At 48.4% G+C, this 23498-nt stretch overlaps 1 protein-coding gene across 2 annotated transcripts; it reads left to right on the forward strand.

The window, feature by feature from the left end:
* Positions 1–193: 193 nt before the first annotated feature.
* FFAR4 (free fatty acid receptor 4) lies at positions 194–22156 on the forward strand. 2 transcript variants are annotated; one of them, XM_047762236.1, is made up of 3 exons: positions 195–959; positions 9945–10073; positions 21485–22156. In XM_047762236.1, the coding sequence occupies exons 1-3, from the start codon at positions 393–395 to the stop codon at positions 21872–21874; spliced, it is 1086 nt and encodes a 361-aa protein (XP_047618192.1). In that variant the 5' UTR covers positions 195–392; the 3' UTR covers positions 21875–22156. The 2 variants fall into 2 exon arrangements, with proteins under 2 accessions (XP_047618193.1, XP_047618192.1); XM_047762237.1 differs by lacking the exon at positions 9945–10073 and having other exon boundaries at positions 194–959; positions 21485–22090.
* The last annotated feature ends 1342 nt before the right edge of the window (positions 22157–23498 follow it).

The raw sequence follows: 23498 nt of genomic DNA on the forward strand, positions 1-23498 counted from the left end.
CGAAATCAATTTTAGCTAAATCAGGAGATTAAGGACTTTGCACCCTTGGGTGCCCCTGGAGGATGAAAGGGGCTGGGGAATCCTTGTGGGGTTTCTGGGGGTTCACTAGATAAGGTTTCCGGCCCGTGCCTCGCTCCGACACTGCCAGAGGGCGTGAGGCCTCTGTCTGGGCTTCGGCCTCCCTCCCTGACGGGGTGTTTCCAGCTGGCACTTCCTCGTTCCCGCGCGCCCCAGGCTCAGCTCGCAACGCCCAGCGCCTGGCGCAGCTCAGGAGGGAGGGGACCAGAGGAGAGATGTCGCAACCGCTTCCCTCCCTCTTTCCCCGCCTTGGCACTCAGTCACCTCCCAGATGAGCACACTCTCAGACGGCTGAGGGCTTCGGGGTGCCGGGTATGTCCCTTGAGTGCGCGCAGGCAGCGTGCACTGGGCCCGCGCGCAGCCTGGAGAGCGCCAACCGCACCCGTTTCCCGTTCTTCTCCGATGTCAAGGGCGACCACCGACTGGTGCTGAGCACCGTGGAGACCGTGGTGCTGGCACTCATTTTTGTGGTGTCGCTGCTGGGCAACGTGTGCGCCTTGGTGCTGGTAGCGCGCAGACGGCGCGGTGGCACCACCGCCAGCCTGGTGCTCAACCTCTTCTGCGCGGACCTGCTCTTCACCAGCGCCATCCCACTCGTGCTGGCTGTTCGCTGGACGGAGGCCTGGCTGCTGAGCCCCGTTGCCTGCCATCTGCTCTTCTACGTGATGACCCTAAGCGGTAGCGTCACCATCCTCACGCTAGCGGCTGTCAGCTTGGAGCGCATGGTGTGCATTGTGCACCTTCAGCGCGGCGTGCGGGGCCCGGGGCGGCGGGCGCGGGCAGCCCTGCTCGCTCTCATCTGGGGCTATTCAGCGCTCGCTGCGCTGCCTCTCTGCATCTTCTTCCGCGTAGTCCCCCAGCGGTTCCCGGGCGCAGACCAGGTGAGCGCCGGGCTATGCGCGCCAGGCAGGTGTCTGGAAAGGGCTGGTCAGCGGGATCCGACGGAAACGGTGACCTGGTATGATCATTAACAAAACCAAAAACCATACTATGCCATTTGTTGCATTTAATCGTGTTACCGTACCCAGTGTTATGAAGTTTTTTCCTCCTAAATTTCACTACAACCCTGTAATGCAGATCTTATTAACACCCTGAAAAACGTTTTAAGTTGAGTCCCCAGAATGCCTGTAATGTGCATTGGCTCTTGCAGGGTTAGTGGAGTAACAGGGGAGGGTGTTGCTTAGCTGCCAGACAAATGGAACTTGGGGGACCCGGAATGACTAATGGCATTACAGTGAATTCTGCTTTCTCACAGTACTTCTGTTATCACACCTATTTACAATGAGGAAGCTGACATGCACAGAGAATAACTCACTCAAGGGTATCTCAACTTAGTGCAAGGAGGAGCTGAGACAGTGCTCAGCAGATTCAGTGGGGGCTGGATGAAGGTCCTGCTCTGAGAACCCGCGGGCAGGTGCGTGTGGATCAGCTGGGGAGAAAGGGCATTGGAGACACAAGAGACCCGCACTTAGTGCTGCCTCTAGGTGGGTCGTGACTTTCCCTCCTGGAGCTTCAGTTTTTGCAACTGCAAGATTGAAAGATTAGACTAGACCATGGGATCTTATCCTGGGAGCTTCCGATGTAGAGTGGCTTCAGAGTATCCTGGGCATTGCGAAGATTCCTGTGGCTGAATCCATGAGCTTTATTCTGAACAGCGCGCCCAGAGTTGTCATTAGGATTGTTGCGGGGTCCAGGATCTAAAAAAGATTCTGCGGGTGGTTCATGGCATTGGCTCAAGTCTCCTCCAGTCCCCACGGTCAGAATTGCAAACGCGAGTCTGTTGTCATAGCTGCGCTGTAGCGCCTAGGCAGGGTTTGCCCGTGGAGATTCACCCAGGACCTGGGACAGGGGAGGGTGGTTTTGGCTGTCAACCCAGTGCTGGGTTCTGTGCGCCTTGTGGGGAGATCCAGGGGAAAAGACAGAGGTCTGGGCGCCCTGTGGGAAGGTGCGAGTCTCCCGGGCTCAGCCTCCTAGAGGGTCTGCCTGAGGCTGAGTTCTCTGCCCCTTCCCTTTCCCTACGTTGGTCGCTTGTTTTCTGGGACGCGAACGTTCAACCTTGGCCCTGGGAGGGAGTGTGGAGCCTCCTAAACAAGTCCGGCAAAAGCGGCAGCCCCAAAGAGGGGTCTGGGAGGGGTGGGAGGATAGGGAGGGAGTGGGAAAGGCTTCTAGGTGTGGAGGGGAACACAGTGTGACCAGGGCCCAATTCCCTGGGCGGCCCTCCAGAGCATGAAGCAGAAGTGGGCTTCTCAGGGCGTTTCCCAGGCAGGTCTCCCTCACTTGTCTTTCACTGGGGAGTGAGGTGGGCATCCTGTGTGAGCAGTTTTTGTTTGTCTGTTTGTTTTTATTGCAAATCCAAACGAAAAGTTTCTTTCCTAATAATTTGTTCCTTGTGTGGAATACATTCATTGTGGGGGGTCTGGTTTGTTTGAAGACTTTGAATGACTAACAGGCCAGATCCATGTCAGGCATGTGGTATTTGATCAAAGAACATGTCAGCTTGTGGCCATGTTCCCTGAGGTGGGGACCAGGAAAGCTGGTGTTAGCTGAGGTGGTGGGGTGCCATTGGCAGGGACAGCGCAAGGAAGCTGGCTTTGTGAGCAGGGCTGTCGTCCTCAGCCTTGATGTACCTTAGACTCTAGATGGGTCGCATCGATGCTTCTAAAGGAAGTAGAAGTCCAGGCCTCCGCCCAGGCCAATTGGATCATCCTGGAGCTGGAATTCTACCTTCAGTTTTTTTTTCAAGTTATTCTCTCACAGAGTACAGTGTTTCTGTATTTTTCATAGACTTGAGGGATTTCACAGAACTCAGGGAGTTAAAATCAAATAGGACATAGCTTAAGGGTATCATGTTTCCAGACCTGTATCTTTGTGCCTCCCCCCCTTTTGCAGTTGTTAAAGGCACACTCCTACTTAACTCGCAAATAACACTAAAAAAACGAGGCTCTTGTCACCCCCCCAGTCAACAACCCAGCCTACAATTGCTTGCTGACACGGACACAGAGGGTTATTTGCGTGAGAAAGCCTTTGCACAGATGCCTTGCCACTCTGTATTTTAACCCAGGTGGGGCATCTGTGTGCCCAGACACTTCTAGGATGCCCAGCAGTGAACCACAAGGTGTTTCCATGGAGATCTATGTTGTTGTGGTGGCCTTCCCTCAGCCCTCCTTGGGACTGGGCACAGAGACCCCTCTTGCTTTTTTTTTTTTTTTTTTTTCTTCTCTTCTTTTTATGGCCATACTGAGGCATGGGGAAGTTCCTGGGCGCAGAATCGAATCCAAGCTGCAGCTGTGACCTACCCAGGATCCTTAACCTTCAGTGCCACAGTGGGAACTCCAAGACCCCTCTTGTTTTAATGCAGAAAGAGCACTCTGGTCTTAAGAGCCTTTGGAGAGGGATTTGGGCAAAGCCCCTGGGAGGAAGTCAGTCCACACTGCATCTCAGAAGGTTGGGGGCCAGTTGAGCTGGCTGCAGGAACCCTGCTCCCTGAAATTAGTAGAGGTGGGGTGAGGGAGCTCGTAATGAAAAACTGGGACAGTCCTTTCTGGCTCTCCATCCTCTGTCTTTTCCCCCCACCGACCTCTCATCCCCAGCACACTCATTCTCCACTCCTGCCAGTAAACTAACAACAGAAAACTCCCAGTTCCTCAAGGGCTGTGACCTGCACATGTAGAAAACATTTTACTTTATAGATGGGCAAACTGAAGCTGTGCAGGTGAAGAAATAAGTTAAAAAGCATGAGAAATGGGAAAAAAAATGGAATGGGGCCATTAAAAAAAAAAAGAAACAGAGAAGGATCTGGTCTAGACTGAACTGAGACACATTTAAAATTAGCAAAAACTTGTTTTCTCAATCCTCTACTCCCAGCTTCCTGGCCGTAGATTCCGCTTGCCCCCTCCCACTTGGACACTAAATATGGAGGTTTTGGATGGGGGACATTTTCCTACCCAAACCACCGGCTTAGAGAACTGACTAAACTCAGGCACATGCTGGCTCCCTCCCCTCAAGGAGCGCTGCCCCGGGAAAGAGTGCCTTGCAGGGCTTTCTGCTTATCTGAGCTCCCCTTCATCGACAGCCCCGCCCCCATCCCCCCAAAAAAACCAGGAACATGATTACCTTGGTCCATGTGGGCAGTGGGTGCCCAACAGTCAAGGTGACCAGACTCTCTAAAACTTAAATGAAATGATGGACATGCTGAAAAATGCTAGATGATTTGCTATTAGGAGTGCAGGCTTTGGAATCAAATGTTCTTTGAGTCCCATCTCTGCCATTTAGGAGTTCTGAGACAGTGGGACATGGCCTCATCTCTCTCTATCTCACTTTCTCCATTTGCAAAACGGGCACAATGACAGAATTAACCTTCCAGGATCATCGTGGGGACTACTGTTCAGTAAATGCACTAACACCTGGCATATACACAGTTAAACGTTCAAGGATTGCCAGCTATTATTAGTTTCCTTATCTTTGGTTCTAAATATTTTAAACATTTTTCAGGCAGTATCATTCTTCTGGTTGCTGTAAAAGAAAAGACTACCATTTTCAGAGGGTGGACACATCCTAGTAACTTAGACATCTGGGTCAGGTCAGCTCAGCCTGTTCCAATGGATTCCTGCCTGTGTGTGCCGTGGCCCTGGCGGGGTGTGACCTGCATTGGCAGGTGGAGAGGACTGTCCACCCTGGCCAGAATGTGCTGCCCATTTATTCTGCAAACATTTACTGAGCACCCCTCCCTCCTACCCTTACCAAGAGTCACCTACCCAAGACACTGTCTTTCTCTTCAAGGAGATGCATGTAGATGAAGCAGGTTCTGGTTCCAGAGCCTGGCACAATTTGGTCCTAACAGTAACCCCATGAGTGGATCTTCTCTTTTCCGAAGGAGAAGATGCTTAAAGACACAGAAAAGGCAAAGGATGGAGCCAGAAGGCAGCTGGGGTACGTCTTTTCCCCCGGTGCCTCTCCCAAATTTCACAGTTCCTCTGGGTCCCACCGCTGTACCCTGCCCTGATTTAGTACCAGCTCAGTGATGCTGTCATGTCTCTACTGAGTGTGGATTGGCTGAGGAGACAAACAAGTTTGTTTACCATTGTTAATAGTAAAAGAAGCTTTTAAGATACAGGAGAGTTAGTCCATCTCTTGCTTGGGTATGTTCTTTCTTCTTGTTTGGGAAGTGAATCAGCGAGGAGATAAACAACATAAAAAAGATATCACCCTGCCCTGTCTTGGACCTTGAAGTCTTCCATTTTGTTTGAAGAGGTGGGGAAGGGAGAACTCTTTACAAGGGGGTCTCTGGGGTTACCCCAGGAAGAATCACAGGAAACAGCTGAAATCAGGCAGCATTTACAAATGGCTCAGCCAGTGGCGGGGGGTGTGTCAGCACTTGAGCCCTGCCTGTAGATAGATGTCCGCATCCTCGGGGGATTCTTATCATCCGTGAGATAAGAATGAGTGAGATCTCAACTGGTCATGGGGGACTGAGGGAAATTACCAGCAGAGGAAATAGCCTACATATTGGCAAGAGATGGTGCTGGAAGGGTTGGTAGGGGCCATCGAGAGAAGGGTCTGGTACATCCCTTTAGGGCATTCTGGGAGATGGCCTGGTCTGGGAAGGGGTGGGCTAATGAAAATGAGCTTGTGGATAGCTATTAAGGCAGAACCTAGGAGTTCCCTCTGAGTGGAGAGGGAGGAAGAAGAGGGTGGGAGGCCAGTACTCAGGTTTCTGAAAGCTTGGAAAATGGGGCAGTGATGTAGGAAGTGGCATCTTTGAGGGAGGGCCATTTGGAGGCTTGAAGTGCCTGTAAGGCATCCTGTATCGATGCCCTCAGGGCTGTAGAGCCAGTCTGGGGTTCAGGAGAAGACTGGGCTGGAAGGAGTAGATGGCAGCAGCATGGGCAGAAAGCCAGCAAGGATGAAAAGGAGGTTTCCAGGAAGAGATGGAGATTGGGACAGGAATGCAAGTCACACTCACCACAATTCACACCTTCCTTCATGGCCTCTCACCTCCATCTCTTCTGGTCTGGACTCTGAGCTCCAGCCTCCTCATTCTCCTGCCTGAAGCCCCATCCTTCCAGGCACAGCTCACTTAAGGCCTCCTGGCTGCCCCTTGCCCACTGTCCCCGTCACCTATAGCTCTGGGCACATCTGGCTTGCTGCCCTGTATTGAAGTTTCCTAGTGATTTTCTACCTCCCCGACTGTACCCATAGCCTCCTTGAGGGCAGGGACCAAGCCTTGCCCATCCTCACTGTGGCCTCCCAGTGACTCAGCCACCATGGCTTGAATCAGTGAGTGGTTGGGCAGAGATTAAAGGACAATGTTGTCAGCTCAGCCAGCACTTCTTCTTCCTCTTCCTCTTCTTCCTCTTCCTCTCTTCTTCCTCTTCCTCTCTTCTTCCTCTTCCTCTTTGTCTTCGTCTTTTTAGGGCTGCACCCGCAGCAGATGGAGGTTCCCAGGCTAGGGGTTGAATTGGAGTTGTAGCTGCCAGCTTACACCACAGCCACCACAACACCAGATTCGAGCTGCATCTGTGACCTACACCACAGCTTATGGCAACGTCAGAGCCCCAACCCACTGAGCGAGGCCAGGAATCGACCTGCGTCCTCATGGATACTAGTCAGATTTGTTTTTGTTGAGCCACAAGGGGAATGCCCCCCTCCTACCCACCCCAGCTCTGCTTCTTTATCTTAGTAGGAAAGCAGATCCAGCACTTCCGGTTTCAGATTTCTTTATTAAAATAAGGAAACATTTCAAATGTGCAGAAAAAGGACAGAAACTATTATAACACTCATGCCCTGACCTTTCGCATTTGATGCACTGCCAAACTCCTACAAGTCACAGCTTATATGAATACCTAGAAGTAAAATGACTTATGTCAAATGGATTTTCCCACAGAAATAAAATTATAATACCAAGTGAGATCTCTGACTATAGACCTGGTGTCTGCTTTTTTTTTTTTTTAAATGAAAATAAGCACTGCATTTAACCAGTGATGCCATATAAAGCTTTCTAAAGAGCATGTGATTAGTCATTTAGGCCACACAGGCCAGCCACACTGTCTCTTAGTTCATGTGTGGGGCTGCTGGGCAGAGTTCTTATCTTACTTCCTTACTCACTCCTACCTGGAATGAGAACCACACATCAAAAGGTGAAAGAGTATCTTCATCAGCGTCAGGGAATTTCGGAGGCTTCCTGTGATGGATTCATTGTCTTTGTTGAAAAAAATAGCTGGTTAGTTTTCTTAAACTATTGTAGTAATCTGTGTTTCATATTTGATCATCATTTCTCTTAAAATAATGTTTACTGCCATTTTTTCACTCTTGTACAAGTAAGATAAGCACATTATAGAAAATTTAGAAAATTCAGATAAGGCAAAGGAGCAAAAATAACTTGAGTCCCACCTAGAAACAGAACTGGTAATTTTCTAAGTGTATCTTTTCAGTCTTTTCCATGCCTGGGTGTGTGGGCAGACACCTGTTCATTCACACCTACACATTTTCTTCAACAGCCTGGGCCTAATACAGGCATGTTATTTAAGGATCAACGTTGTTGCCTCTGATGTCCAGGGAACACCTTGCTCTATCGTTACCACGTTCTTCTACACAATCTTGTTAAGCCTGGCGATGGTTGGGCAGACATTCTGGAGAAGGCTTTTGGAAACAACTGAGGCCTCTTGGGGGTCTTAGGAAATGGTTCTGGAGTCATCTGTTTTGCTGCCCTCCTTCTCTGTATATTTTCCCATCACAAGCATAAGAATTAAAGGCTACGTCCCATGTGGGGCTGGAATCTCTTTCTTCTGATGGCTGCTTTAACTTATCTGTCAATATGTGTGGCCCACCAGTGCGCTGGAATAAGGGTTCCTTGGTGGGCAGAGGTCTGAGTACAAGCAAAGGCTGCATGGATTTCCCAAAAGCTGTAGTCACCGCACTGCCAATATTCAGAAGATTCTTGAGAGACTCAAGTTTCTTTCTGATCGCCAAAATGCAGAACGCTAATGAACTTTCTTCCATCAGGTGTGCACAGTGGGGATGGGAATGGGGGTGGAGGAACAAGTGTTTAGACTGTCCAGTGCATTTGTGAGCCATCTAAACAAAAAGGGGGGCAGCAACATACCACCACTTCAAGGTACATGTATAACTCGAGCAGTTTTCTCTGCTTGACTTGGCTTAGAGTTTTCTTGGTAGGTCCCTGGCTATCTTTTATAAGCACTCAGATCTTTGGAGATGATTAAAAAGGACTTCTAAGCCTTAATTGCCTCCTCTCTGTAATAGTATAAATAATAATATGCATTTCAATAACATTATGGTAAACAGCCAGTGAAATAATGTCTGTAAAGTCCTTCTTGGCACAGAATAAATGCTCAGTGAATTTTAGATATTACTATTTTCTGTTATAGCTGAATAGGAAAAGGAGTGACTATTTGACTATATTTTGTTCAACCACGCAGGTATGATGCATGTTGGGAATGATAAAAATCTTTGTCTTTGCTTAGGATGGTATTCAATGAATATTGCTTAAATGAATGAATGAATGAATGATGCTATGGATAATGATACCACTTCTGGACAGTGGTTAAAATGCCCGGCCCACCGAAAATCAATCATGTGGTCTTTTACATAGAATGTGCTCTTAAAAATCTATTCTAAATGTCCGGAAGTGTTTAAGCCTCTTGTTTTCTAAATGGTTTTGTCCTATAGTCAAGCAGGTACAAGAGATTTGTGTTTGGGAGGAGAGATCGCTTTTCAGTGACCTGTTTACTCATTGGAAGAAATTGTTGCAACCACTCTTAGTAACTATCCAGTGAGGTTCCAACATGTTTGGGGTTTTGTAGTTAGTGTCAAACATTTGAATTCAACACAACATAGTGATAGCAGCAAAGTCACAAACCTGCATACTCTTCTGCCCCATCCGAGGGGTTTTACATCTTGAACTGATGGCCTTGGCTGCATCTTTGCTCTGGGGCTGTCACATCCTCCCCTGGAGGAATGGCACACGAAGACAGAGTTGCCGAGTCTGGGCACCTGCATTATCCTGGAGCAAGCCGTGGCTGCCCCAACGCGGCTTGACACGGTTCAGACACTTGAGCATCCCCTACACGAAGAAAGGCACATGAGGACAGAGTTGCTGAGTCTGGGCACCTGCATTGTCCTGAAGCAAGCCGTGGCTGCCCCAACTCGGCTTGACACAGTTCAGACACTTGAGCATCCCCCACACGAAGAAAGGCACACGAGGACAGAGTTGCCGAGTCTGGGCACCCGCATTGTCCTGGAGCAAGCCGTGGCTGCCCCAACGCGGCTTGACACAGTTCAGACACTTGAGCATCCCCCAGATGAGCCCTTAGTGCCCTAATATAGACCGTGTTGCATTCAGCAGACAGTGTGATTATGCGGAAACCTTGCTCTTGGTTTTTTATGCGAGTGTGCCTGTAGTATGTCACTTCCAATCTATGTAACCTTTCAGAGGTCAGATTTTCCTCCTGTGAAATGAAGGACTTGGAAGAGAAGGCTCAAAGGCTCTGTGTAGCTCTGTTCAGGGAAGTGGAAAAAGCACTGGACCTGGAGTCACACCTGAGAACTGACGCCAGTTCTTCCTAGCCTGGGACCCTGGGGCCCACGTACCTCTCCTGGAGAATGGGGATGATAATGATGGGGATTCTGAGGGTCAGAGGCAAATGCTTTATAAGTGGGGTTGTGTGGACAATGGAGGGGATTCTGGGATTTCTTGTCGTACCAGTTGTGTGACAGCATAACACAACAGTGTAACCCAGTGGTGTAACCCACCAGTGTATAACAGTGCTCTGTAACCTCCAACTGGAACGAAGCAAAAGGCCAAATAAGAAACCAGCATTTAAATGAACTTTTCTTCCTTTTTTAACTAGGAAATTCCGATTTGCACACTGATTTGGCCCAGTGTTGCTGGAGAAATCTCCTGGGATGTGTCGTTTGTTACTTTGAACTTCTTAGTACCAGGACTACTTATTGTGATCAGTTACTCCAAAATTTTACAGGTACGTTTGCTTAAGCGCTGTGGCTGAACTTCAAGCAGGCTCAGGGTGCTTCAGATGGAAACTTAGCATTTCTCGATCAGAACTTTCTTTGGAATTCACACCAGTCCAATCCTGGTTTTCATTCCTCTGCAACACTGAGGGACAAGAGTTTTTTTTTTTTTTTAAGTTACATCTTTGTGATTTGTATTATGATTTGCTTTTGTTCATCTCTAAATAATACAAACCCATTATAAAAAATTAAACACATAGAAATGTACCACATATACTAAAAATCTAGTCAACCCCCATTGGTAATCATTTAAAGTACATTTTTTCAGGTTATTTTTCTTATAAATTTATATATATAAATACTTCTATGCAACACGTGTGTGTGTATGTGTGTCTGTATATAACACACATATGCATTTTTTGGACTCATTTTACATATATATATAAATAAATCAGATAAAGTGGGTGAACTATAAAATATCAACTCAGGGTTTTTTTTTTTTTTTTCTTCAGATCTGAGATAGTACTACCTGTTCTGTAACTTCCTTTTTTCAATTAGTACTGACTGTAACGTAACATCTTTCCACATTTGTTCCTGTATCTCTGCCTTGTTACTTTTAATGACTTCATGGCCTTCCATCATAAAGATGTGACATAATTTATTTTATGGGCTTTTGGGTTGTGTTCATTGTTCCCCATCACAAACAGCACTGTAGTGATAAAGAACGTACACTTTTAACAACTTTTATTGAAGTACAATATAAATACAGAAAAGCACACCCAGCATACACGCAGTGCCTGCCAACTGACCACACTCCCAGAAGCAGCTCCCAGAAACAGAACATTAACCGAAGCCCCTCCTGTGTCCCTCCAATTTCTACCTCTGCCCCCCATGCCCCCGCCAGGCCTGTCCCTTTCAGCAGTGCCCTGAAACAGGAAGTGTTCTCTGTGTTAGGTGTGGCTGTGTACAGGAATGTGAAAAAGACCTGCCAGCCTGTTTCTTACCATTTGAGGCAGTGTATTTGCATGCACTGTGCTAACCCAGGCAAACAGCATCTGCATGTGTTCATGCTCATTCTAGAAGGTTTAATGCAGGACCTTTGAGTACTCTCTGAGGTTTACAGTTGTTGAATCTTGGTTTTATAGCACATAATGGGTCATATGGCAAACAAGCACATTGAAGTGGGGCCCTATAGGTCCTGCTTGCCGTCCGGCCACGTTTATGGCCCTGTCTTTGTGGTTAAGGGTCTGAGATCTTCTTAGATGCTTAGAACCCAAAGCCAGGCCACCTTCCATCTGTGTCTTCTAATCTCTGGTCCTTTGTGAGATGGCCCCCCCTCATATTAGTCTCTGGACCCCTCCCCACCAGTTTACTTAAAACTGGTGACCCATTTAAGTGATGTCCCACCTGGGGCTTGTTTGAGGATATGTCAGATTCCAGGCCTGGAATTGAGGTCTGTATAGTGCTTGCAATGGGGCCGTGACATGTGTAAGCATTATTTCCTCTCATTATGTTAAAAGAAATGAAGGAAAAAGGAAGAGAAATGTAGAATGAATTTTTTAAAAATTATTTAACACATATTTCTGTGGTAGTTATAGTGTATTGAGAACTAACTCATTTAATCCTCCCCAGAATTACAGATGAGGAAACCAAGGCACAGAGAGGTTAAGTAACTTGTGAAAGGTCACAAAGCTCATAAGCCATAGTATCAGGACTTAGACTCAGGTGGTCTGGCTCCAGAGTCTTGGCACTTTAACCCCCCAGACATTTGTTAAGGATCTGCTCTATACAAAGTGTTGGGGGTAGTAGGGATTGATCAAGAATGAGCAACTCACATTCTCTATAGAGAAGGAGTTTTAACATAGGAAAGGGAAGAGGGAGACAGACAACAGTACTGCTATTCAATGCAGTGAAACCCTGAAACACAAAAAGGAGTGAGATTTGGTATAAAAACACTTTGCAAGTTGTTAAAGAGAAAAAAGAGGGAAAAGAGAGAAGAGAAAAGGCTCTAAAAGACTGAAACTTGAAAAAGGCTCTAAAAGACTGAGACTTGAAAGGGTTATTTTATTTTACTTTTTTGGCTGTGCCTGTGGTTATGTAAAGATTCCTGGGCCAGGGCTCAAACCCATGCCACAGCAGTGACCCAAGCCACAGTAGTGACAACATTGGATTCTTAAGTGCTAGGCCACCAGAGAACTCCAAAAGGGTTATTTAATAACCTGGCTTTGAGTCATAAAGCTACCTCTTACTTGCTGTGCGGCCTTTGGCAAGTTACTACCTTTTCTGAACCTGTTCCCTCAACTGCAAAATGATGATCAAAGCTCCAACGGCTGGACTTTCCATCATGGATCAGTGGTTAATGAACCTGACTAGTATCCATGAGGACTCGGGTTTGATCCCTGGCCTCGCACAGTGGGTCCAGCGTTGCCATGAGCTGTGGTGTAGGTCGAAGTCAGGGCTCAGTTCCTGTGTTGCTGTGGCTCTGATTCGACCCCTAGCCTGGAAACTTCCACATGCTGCGGGTGCAGCCCTAAAGAAGACAAAAAACAAAAAACAAAACAAAACAAAACCCCTCAAAACCTCCAATGGTTTAAGCTTTCTCTGAGACACTATCCCAGATGAGTGTCATACCTGCCTGTTGCAGGAGATGAATAATTTCTGTCTGTTGTTAATTGTTAGGCAAGGCTGTTCCTTTTATCCTCTCAGAGCATGCTGGAAAAAGGTACCACTGAGATTTTTGAGAGAAGAAACAGCAGGGCCCAGATTTGGAGCATGGCAAGAACAAGGACCTGGTGCTAGAGCAGGGGTGGCTGGTTGGTGCGGAGGCTGGGCAGAAGCTGGCAGTGGTGTCCCACCTCTCCTGCTTGGGCGGGCCCCACCCCTGAGTCCCTGAGGCCAGGAGGGCTCTGATCTGCCCCTTTTGACTCATGCTTCATACTTCCCAGCCGCCTTCTGAGGGAGGACTACCTTACTTTCCAGGGCTCACCTGGAAATGTCCTAGGAGACCTTGGGCCCTGATGAGTGGGAAGGTGTCCTCTCATTCACCTGCCTCTAACTGCAGTTCCAGACACTTTTCCTAGCTAAGGAACGGAAAGGCCAGCCTTCTGTGCTCACCATCACAGACCCCGGGACAGCTCCCAGATGAATCAGAGTATCTTTCATGACTCACAGTTATGAAACGTTGCTTTGAGTAATGATTCAAAAATATAATTTAGATCCCACCATTTCCCTCACACATGGAGGAAAATCCAAAGCCCTCACCTTCAGGCCCTGTGTGATCTGGCCCTGCCTGCCTTCCTCTCTCTCTCCTGTCCAGTGGGCCTTGAGCTGTTCCTCACACATGCCCTCACACTCCTGCCTCAGGGCCTTTGCACCCACCCTTTCCTCTCGTGGACCTCTCCCACACCCCCCCCCAGCCTCCTGTGTGGGCCACTCCCCCGCTTCAGCGAGGTCTCTGCACAAAAGGCCCTTCTCCGGAGAGACTCCCCATCATTTTCTAGTCCCTAATCCTGATGGATTTCTCTCCAAAGCACTTCCAGCCCACTTCCAATGAATGTCATATTCATTCGTGTGTATTTCCTTGCATATCATCTGGAATGTAAGCTCTCCGAGGTCAGAGCTTGTTTCCTGCCTTAGTCCCTGAGTCTAGAACAGAGCCTGACTAGTTCATTGTAGGCGCTCCATAAACACTCATTGGACGAGTAAGACACAAACTTGGATCAGAGTGACAGGACCAGCAGCACCTTCTCCTTTTGGGCAGTGGGAAAACCACTGGACAGAGAGTCCTAAGACCCAGATTCTAGTCCAATCTTTATTACCGTGTGACTTCAGGCAAGTTGCGTAGTGACTGTGGGCCTCGGTGGGTCGTTTGACACAATAAAATGAGAGTGCAGATATGATTATGTTTTGAACAGACAGCTAGACATTACTATGAAAGAGATCCAATGTGATTTTGCAAATCACAACACTAATGCAAATATAAGACTTAGAAAATGATTTTCCACCTGGTTGGCAAAATGGCCTCTATTTCCCTGGAGGACTGTGACGTTTGTCCTCACTTTGCACCTGTGGGTAACTTGGAAGCAGGGAAGCTGCCAGGTGAATCGTCCTGGCAGGTCCTCTTAGCTTGCATCTCTCTCCCTCTGAAGATATTCATAACTCAGAGACACTGAATCAGCCTTCCTGCTGAGCTTTTTCTGTCAAACGCCTAACTCTGTAAAATCAACTGAATGTCAGTGTTAACTAGCTATAATCTTGGAGACACAATTAGCGAATCTTTGGAAGCCATAGGACAGGGAAGGATACCACCCACTCCTAACTCACCAGCCCACCTCTCACCTGTCATGACTGCTTCTTACTCGGTTCCATCTCTAGGCCTGAGAAGTACTTCTTTCAAATCACCTTGACTTTTATTCCTCACAAGCTGAGTCTCCTCTAAAGAGCTCTCTGGAACTCCATGGAGTGTTAGCTGTTAGAAAGGGTCCCTTGAGGAGTTCCCATCATGACTCAGCCGTAATGAACCAGACTAGTATCCATGAGGACATGGGTTTGATTTCCTGGCCTCGCTCAGTGGATTAAGGATCTGGTATTGCCATGAGCTGTGTGGTGTAGGTTGCAGACACGGCTTGGATCTGTTGTTGCTGTGGCTGTGGTGTAGGCCGGCAGCTGCAGCTCCAATTTGACCCCAGTTTGGGAACTTCCATATGCCATGCGTGTGGCCCTAAATACACACACACACACACACACACACACACACACACACACACACACACACACACAAGAAAGGGTCCCTGAGCAAAGAAATTTGGAGATCTGGGTTAATCAAAGTTAAATAGGTTTCTTGACTGCAGACCTTCTCAGAGCCTTTATTATGCTAACATAGTTTGGAGACTCTCCATTTGGGGAATGGAGTAGGCAGCATTGCTAAATCTGACTTCAGACAGCCTTTTCCCCACAGAGCATCTCCCCAGGCTGGTGCTCCATAGACTCTCCTTTGGGAACCATTTCCCTCAAGCCCCTGTCCTGGTTGCTCGTTCTGCCCTGGGTGAGTGTTGGGAGCAGACTTCACCAGGGCCCTTCCCTTCCAGGGCTGCTTCAATTGCTCAGGGCCATGGCCTTTTCCACCCTCTACCTCCCCTGCTTCCTCTTTCCTCCTGACTCAGGCATGCTCTACATCACCAGTGGCTTTTTCCAGTCAACAGTTTCCCAGGGTAATAGTCTCCAGGCCACTCCCCAGTGCCTATAATCTTAGGCAGTCCAGGCTCACTGGTGGGGCTTGGTTTACACCGTCACCCAGCAACCATTGCCATGGCAAGATGAGAGGCTTCCAGGCTTTGCGACAGCTTATAGGTTTCTTGGTCTCCCTCCCCCTCACCACTCCACCCCTAACTAGGATGAAAATGCCAGGTGGGCAGGGCTCCCTTGTTTCTTTCCCCTGTGCCCAGTAAGAGTGCTGGGCACATAGTAGGGGCTTAATAAGTAGATGTTGAATGAGAGAGTGAGTGTACAGCCTGAAGTTGGAAAATCCTAACCTTTCTCAGGGCTTAACTGAGAAATGAAACCCTTTTGCTAAGGGTGAAGATCTTAGTGAACACACAGCCCTTCCTTTGTCCATGCCTGGCCCTCCTTCCCCAGCTTTGGGGGCTGCTTGCCAGTGATGGAAGGGGAGGTGGGCCTTCTGGAAGGATGGAGTCTGTTGTCTGATGATTCTAATTGGGAGGTTGTGGAGTGACTGAGCAGCCCCCAGAGGAGACTGACCCCGCAGGAGCCTGAGGCGGATCATCAGGAGTGACCTGTCCCCATGCCCATCTGTCCTCAGCTGTGGTCACTGGTCTATGGTGGCAGAGAGGTGTGGAGTGGGGAGAAGCTTCATTCATGGCCTTCAGACGCTCATGTGGGTGTGAAGGCAGCAAGTCTTAGGCAGTTTAAAAGTGACTCTTCAGGACTTCCCGTTGTGGCTCAGCGGAAATGAATCCGACTAGGAACCATGAGGATGCAGGTTTGATCCCTGGCCTGGCTCAGTGGATTAAGGATCTGGTGTTGCTGTGAGCTGTGGTGTAGGTTGAAGATGTGGCTCAGATCCTGCATTGCTGTGGCTGTGGTGTAGGCTGGCAGCTGTAGCTCTAGTTCGACCCCTAGTCTGGGAAGCTCCATATGCCACGGGTGTGACCCTTAAAAACAAAAAAAGTGATTCTTCAAAGGCTGGGGGAAAACTCCAAGCCTGTTGTCCTAGATGAGAAGTTCTTATCCTTTTGTGGTCGAGAAGCACTCAGGGAGTTTATGAAAAGTGCAGATTGCTGGCCCCACTCAGACCCACGGAATCAGAGACCTGAAGGTGCCCAAGCATTTGCATTTTATCACAGGCCCATAACCCTGATGTGGGTGGCTGTGGACCACGTTCCCCAGGAGCACTGTCCTCTGTCCCCACAGTGGGAGTGGTATGCCTGGCAAAGAGCGTACCCCCGAGGTACGCCTTCCCTCCCCAATGGTAAGGCCTTGAGCAAGTCACTTCACCATTCAGAGCCTCCGTCTCTCATCCCCACAATGACAGAGCCTACCCCACAGGCTTGTTTTAAGGATCAAAGTTAATCCTCAGAAGTCAATTGAGCATTTAATTTGATCTAAAAGCACATCAAGCATTCAGCGCAATGCCAGAGATACTTTAAACCTTGGACCAAAGGTCCGATGGTCTTGTCATCTCATGCGGAAGGGAGCAGGGGAGGTGCCCTGTGGGATTATAATGGGCCCATTTTCCTTCTCACTCCCTGAAATTGAGGGAACTGTGGATGGAAGGAAATGGAAGCATCAGTCAGGGCTAAAAAAAGAGCCAGCCACATATTCCCTTGGTCCATGAGTCAGTCCTTTTTGCTGTCTGTGTCGCTCACAGTCACTGTCAGGCACTTGCCAGAGCCCCAGGCCACAGAAGCCACAGGGCCGCCCAGCCCCCAGGGAGCTGCTGTCTGGTGGGAGTCAGAGGTGAGAATGATGCTGCGACATCTACCACACAGACTATGTGGCAAGTGCCACGTGAGGACCTAAAACAAAGCTCTGTAAGATGCTAATGAGAGACGGACCAGGATGCCTTCTCAGAGCTCCTGGCTTTAGAGCTTGGAGGGACAGGCCAGGCCGAAGGATTTCCATTGGCAGAGATAGTAGAGGGTGGGAAAGAACTAGTTTATGATGAAGAGCATGGGTTGGAGTCAGACTGCCATGGTTTGAAGCCCAGCTCTGCGGCTGCTTCGCTGGGGACTGTTGGGCAATTTCTTTAACCTCTTTGAACTTCAGTATCCTCTGTAAAATGGGGATCATCAAAGTGTATATGTCACAGGAGCCTGGGAAGAATTTAAAGAGATAAGCCGGAGTTCCCATAGTGGCGCAGTGGAAACAAATCCGACTAGGAATCATGAGGTTGCGGGTTCGATCCCTGGCCTTGCTCAGTGGGTTAACGATCCAGCGTTGCCGTGACCTGTGGTGCAGGTTGCAGACGCGGCTCAGATCCCGTGTTGCTGTGGCTCTGGCGTAGGCCAGGGGCTACAGCTCCGTCTCGACCCCTAGCCTGGGAACCTCCATATGCCTCAGGTATGGCCCTAAAAAAAGCAAATGAATAAATAAATAAATAGATAGATAAGCCAAGTGATATGTACTCTGGGCCTGGCTCAGAGTAAGTGCTCAATAAATGTGAACTTCTGGGGTTCCCATTGTAGCACAGTGGAAATGAATCTGACTAGTACCCGTGAGGATTCAGGTTCCATCCCTAGCCTCGCTCAGTGGGTTAAGCACCTGGTGTTGCCATGAGCTGTGGTGTAGGTCACAGACGAGGCTTAGATCATGCATTGCTATGGCTGTGATGTAGGCTGGCAGCTATAGCTCTGATTCGGCTCCTACCCTGGGAACTTCCACATGCACAGGAGTGGCCCTAAAAAAAAAAAAAAGAAAAAGAAAAAAAAAGAACTTCCATCCACATTGTTCATTCAAAAAATATCTAAAAGCCTCTGCACCGGGGACTCCATCCTTCTTGGCAGAGCAATGTGGACGGCACAAGCAATGAGGCTGCTGTTGAAATCATCTTCAGACTGCACTTAGGCTACTCAGATATGATGCTGTTTCCCCTGTAGCTACCCACCTGCCCCTGCCTTGCTGTTGCCCTGCCAGGTCAATCATCCAAGGTCTCAGATTAACCAGCTTTCAACTGAACATGCAGTCTTAACTTTGGTTCTGCATAGCATCTTCCAGCTTGGATGTGCCAATGTCACCTCTAGCATATGGGTCTGAGATGGTGGGTCATGTCTCCTCAGCACCTGTCCCCCTGAAGCGCAGGCAATGGAGGGGAGAGCTGAAAAAGGCAACTGTGCCAGAGCCTTTTATGTATGGCTAATCTTCAGCTCAACTGAGCTGGATTTTCACACATGGGGGCTTTTGACCATTTATCATCAGCAGAGTGACCTTCAGCAAGCTACTCAAATTCCCTGAGATTCAATTTCCTCATCTCTGAAGTGAAGACAATAATGGCACAAATCCAAAGAGTATCCGTGAAGAGTAAATGTGACAATTTATTTAAAAAGGTGCATAGTACCATGCCTGGCACACAGGGTGCCCTCTGTAAAGCTCAGTGGTCGTGATTCCTGTTGTTCTTAGTGGGGAGCCAGTGGAGAGGAAGGGGTTCTGGTCACTCAGTGTCTGTGGTCCTGGTCTCCATCACCAAGAGATCGACTTAAACTGCTGCACAGAAGCAATTGCATTTAATTATAAGACAATTATATGGCTACTCTTTAACTAGCTAGTTAGAAGCATCTGGAGGAGAATATTTTAAGTCATTCAGATCTTGGAATTAATCTTGTCCCAAATTTGCGTGAGTCTAATTACTTTCTAAGTACTTTACCTCTTGAGATTCAAGAATCTTAGGGGACTGGTCCTAGGAAGGCCAGGGCGGATCTAACGAATAAACTTTTAATGAGACTTGTATGTCTCATTAAAGTCTCTAGACATGTAAGCCCCCCACTGTGTGGCCAGCAGCCTGCTCCTGCAGGAAAAGCAGGACACAGGGCTAGACTAAGCAAAGCCAAGTGAGCAAGCGCCATGAATGTGGCAAGACATTGGAACTGGATTTCTCCCTAAGGACAGAGGTCAAGCATGTCAGGCTAGGAGGTACAGAGCCCCATCATATTCCAGGCTAACAGTGTGTCAGTCTGGCCGCCCCACCACAAGGTGTCCTTGTGCCCCCGCCCACACCTCTTGGCACCATCAAAGCTGAGCAAGTGATAGGCGACAGCAGGTCTTTAGACCCTTGACTGTGCTTAGAGGACAGTTAGAATTAGCTGTAAGGCCATGACACTGGAAGTATCCCCAGGGTGGCGCCCCACCTTCTCTCTCACAGACTCAGCTTCTGTGGGGCTTTGCTCTCTGAAGTAAACACTTTCAAGGCTCCTATTTTCAAAGTACTTTGGATAAACCCTCTCTCAGGGGGCCTCTTCCCTCACTGACAGAATGACGAGTGGAGAAGGCCCTGGCCACTGAAAATGTGGTCCTCAGATCAGCAGCAGCAGCACATGGAACTAGTTAGAAATGTGAAACCAGAATCTGCACTTGCACAAAACGGTGCTGTATGCCTCCCAGGCCTGTAAAGTCTGAGAAGTGCTGCTCAAGTGATGCATGGGCCTGGTAGCTCCAATGCTTTGGTTCTGAGGTGCCATGGAGCATTTGCTCTCAAAATGCCATTTTTATGTGGGACAGTGGGGTGAGAGGACATGGCAGGCTTTATTTTAATCTGGTCAGCTTGCCTCAGTTGACGGATCATTTCTGTGTCCAAGGCTGCCTACTGCCAATAACCAGCCCCTCCAATTGATGCTGAAGCAAAGCCTGCTAACTGAACAGAACAGACTGGGCCGAAGACCCAGAGAGCAATGCTTGCAAGGGCTCTTGATGGAAAAGTCCAGAACTCCCTTCTGAACCTGTGTCACCAGAGTTGCCTTCCTTGTCTGCTCTAATACTGACCCTGGTCGTTAGTACAAAATGGCAGAGGTCCTAGCAGTTCCAGTGTTGGGAATCTCTGTCAAAGCCCCACTCTTCCTCATGGACAAGGAACTTGCCTGGCTGCCCATGTGAGATGATGACCCTTCTGTTGGGCATCGTCTCTGGTCTCCATGTAGCTGGTGGTGGTGCCAACAGAGCCTGCGGATCGGGGGATTGTTCCCAAATAGCTCCTACCCCAGTGCACCCCCCAAACACACACGAAAAGCTAAATACATAAAGTACCCATCATGGGGGCTTGGATAAATCGTGGTGCATCCACGTTAGGGAAAGTAGACAACCACTAACAAGGCAGGAAGGAGGTGCCTTCTCTCCAGGCGGATACAGAATGAGCGCCGAGATGCATTGCTACGTAAAAGAGAAGCAAGGTTCAGAGCCAGGAGCATGGGCTAGTTGCATTTGTGTACAAAGCAGAAGTGCAGACGCCTATGATCTCACAGCCTGGCATGTGTGGGTAGGTAGAGCATCGCTAGAAGGACGTACAGGAAACCAACCATTCACTCTGGTCACCTCCAGAGAGGGAAAGTGGAGGGTACAGGAGGCTAGAGGTCTTGTATGTCTCATGCGATCTCCCTCTATCATAGTGTTTGTTTGCATTTGTGCCTTTGAGCACATACCGCTTTATGCAATGAATTACTTTGCTCTTGAAAGCAAGAATGAAAGAAAAGAAAAAAAGAAAGAAAGAAGAAGGAAGAAAGAAAGAGAAGAAAGAAAAAATGTGTGTCTTAATCTGTTTGGGCTGCCATAACAAAACATCACAAAGTGGGTAGCTTATAAATAACAAATTTCTCTCTCACAGCCCTGGAGGCTGGAAGTCTGAGATCAGGGTGCCAGCATGGCCAGGCTAGCGAGAGGGCTCTTCAGGGCTGCAGACTGCTGACTTGTCGCTGTCTTCCATGGTGGAAGGGCAGAGGGTGCTCACTCAGGCCTCTCTCTGAAGGGCACCAGTCCCGTTAATGAGGGCTGCTTCTCCATAATCTCATCACCCCAAAGGCCCCACCTCCTGTCACCTCGGGGAGGTTAGGCCCCACCACATGGACTTGGCGGGGACCCATTCAGACCACTGCCATATGCATCTGTCCACACATCTCTATTCTAGACCATCCCCTTCAGGCTTTCACGTCCCCTCATCAACACTGTTTGCAGCATGGATGATCTCCTGCCGTACTTCTCAGGAGGCCAGCTGCCCCATTTCTCCAGCACAACCTAAGCGTGGGCAGAGACCCCCTCCTCTGAGGATGGAGCTCTCTCTGCACAAAGTTCCAAAACCAAATAGTCCCAGGGCAGTGACAGTGGCAGATTCCAGCTCCCGGTCCCTTTCTGCTCCTCCTAGATGAACCCCACCCTGATGTGCTGCAGTAAACTGTGGCTCCAGCTCTGTCTTGTGTTCCTGCAGATCACCAAGGCATCAAGGAGGAGGCTAACAATGAGCCTGGCTTACTCCGAGAGCCACCAGATCCGCGTGTCCCAGCAGGACGTCCGGCTCTTCCGCACCCTCTTCCTGCTCATGATCTCCTTCTTCATCATGTGGAGCCCGATCATCATCACCATCCTCCTCATCCTGATCCAGAACTTCAAGCAAAACCTGGTCATCTGGCCGTCCCTCTTCTTCTGGGTGATGGCCTTCACCTTTGCCAACTCAGCCGTCAACCCCATTCTCTACAACATGTCACTGTTTAGGAATGAATGGAGGAAGTTTTTTCACTGCTTCTTCTTCCCAGAAAAGGGAGCCATGTTTACAGACACGTCTGTCAGAAGAAATGATCTGTCTGTTATTTCCAGCTAGTTAATTTTTGTCTATCGGCATCTATTTGTCACTCTCTGGCAAGCCCTGGTATGTTTTCAAAGGGAGCGACTTTCCAGGACCATTGCACCCGTGTACCTGCTTTAAGAAAATGTAACCTCTGCAACTATACATTTTCAGCACCAGTAAATTAAGGGATGAGCATTCAGATAACAATTTTATCCTTTATAAAAGGATTTGCTGTGGGTTCCTTTTTTAATATGAACTTTTTTGGTGTGTTAGTAATATGATTGAATTTAATAAATTTTTATTTATAACCGTTCACCAGTTCCATCTCCTACGTATAAAGCCATGCCTTGCTGTTTTCTGAATTGAGTCTTGGAACAGATCCAAGTCCCATATTTCTTCTCTGAAGAGTCACAGCCACTCTAGTTCCCCACCCTGGACTTGCAAGGCTGCTGGATCATTCATTAATGTCAAGAGTACTTGAGGAATTTCAAAGGAACAAGGAATTTAATTTACAAGGAATTAAAGGTGACTTTTATTTTTTTATTTATGAAGAAATGCCATGGACCCCTTTAGGAGGCAGAGAGGAAGTAGGATGATTCCAAACGTTTCAGAGTTAGAGCACAAGTAGTTCCCTTCATTGACCAACCTGTCAGATGCCTCTTAAGTGCATGCTCTGGCTGATGTTCTTCGGGCTGGGAATACGGCAGTGAATCAGACAGCCATGGCCCTGCCCTCATGGAGCTTACTCACCTTCTAGATGAGGGTGGAGTAACACCAAACCTAAGTCAATAGATCATTTAGTATTATAGAGTGAATTAGCATCATGAAGAAAATAGGACAGTGATGGCAGTTTAGATTTTTTTTTTTGTCTTTTTAGGGCCACACCCATGGCATGTGGAGGTTCCCATGCCAGGGGTCTAATTGGAGCTACAGCTGCCAGCCTACACCACAGCCACAGCAACTCGGGATCTGAGCCGTGTCTGCAACCTACTCCACAGCTCATGGCATCACCGGATCCTTAACCCGCTGAGCGAGGCCAGGGATCGAACCTGCGTCCTCATGGATGCTAGTCAGATTTGTTTCCACTGAGCCACGATGGGAACTCCATAGATGGGATGTTGAGGGGTCTGGGAAGAGCTTTCTGAGGGGTGATATTTGGGCCAAAAAGTAAACCACAAGAAAGAGCCACCCATATGAACACAGGGGAATGGGGCTTTGCAGGTGGAGCTGGTGCTGGTGCAAAGAGGCTTGTCTACTTGTGGGACAGAAAGAAGGCTGGTATAAACAAAGCAAACTATTGACTGAGCCTCCTCTATGCCAGTCACTATCTTTGACAGAAGGATGCTTTGCTGGAGCCCATCGGTTGAGAACAGAGAGGCTACAGGGCTGGATTACACAGGGGTTTGAGGGGTCATCACAGGGAGTTTATTCTGCCTTCAGTAGGCAGTCACTGGAGATTTGCAATTGGATGTTAATATGACCTGGTATATGTTTTTAAATATTACTCTGTCTACTGGTCAGGGAATAGACTTTGCCGAGCAGGAATAAAGATGGCAGATGCTAAAGTAGAGAAGGAAGATGGGAAATGGAGGTGGTGGCATCAGTGGGGGATTGTGAGAAATGATCTTGGAACATACTTTGGGAAGGCAGAGAAAAC

The sequence above is a fragment of the Phacochoerus africanus genome, chromosome 15 (genome assembly GCF_016906955.1).
Source record: "Phacochoerus africanus isolate WHEZ1 chromosome 15, ROS_Pafr_v1, whole genome shotgun sequence".
NCBI classification, from domain to species: Eukaryota; Metazoa; Chordata; class Mammalia; order Artiodactyla; family Suidae; genus Phacochoerus; species Phacochoerus africanus.

Coding starts and splice junctions, on each gene's coding strand:
- FFAR4 (XM_047762236.1), top strand. CDS start 393: ATGTCCCTTGAGTGCGCGCAGGCAGCGTGCACTGGGCCCGCGCGCAGC. Junction 960..9,944: donor GGTTCCCGGGCGCAGACCAG/GTGAGCGCCGGG, acceptor TTTTTTAACTAG/GAAATTCCGATTTGCACACT. Junction 10,074..21,484: donor GTTACTCCAAAATTTTACAG/GTACGTTTGCTT, acceptor GTGTTCCTGCAG/ATCACCAAGGCATCAAGGAG.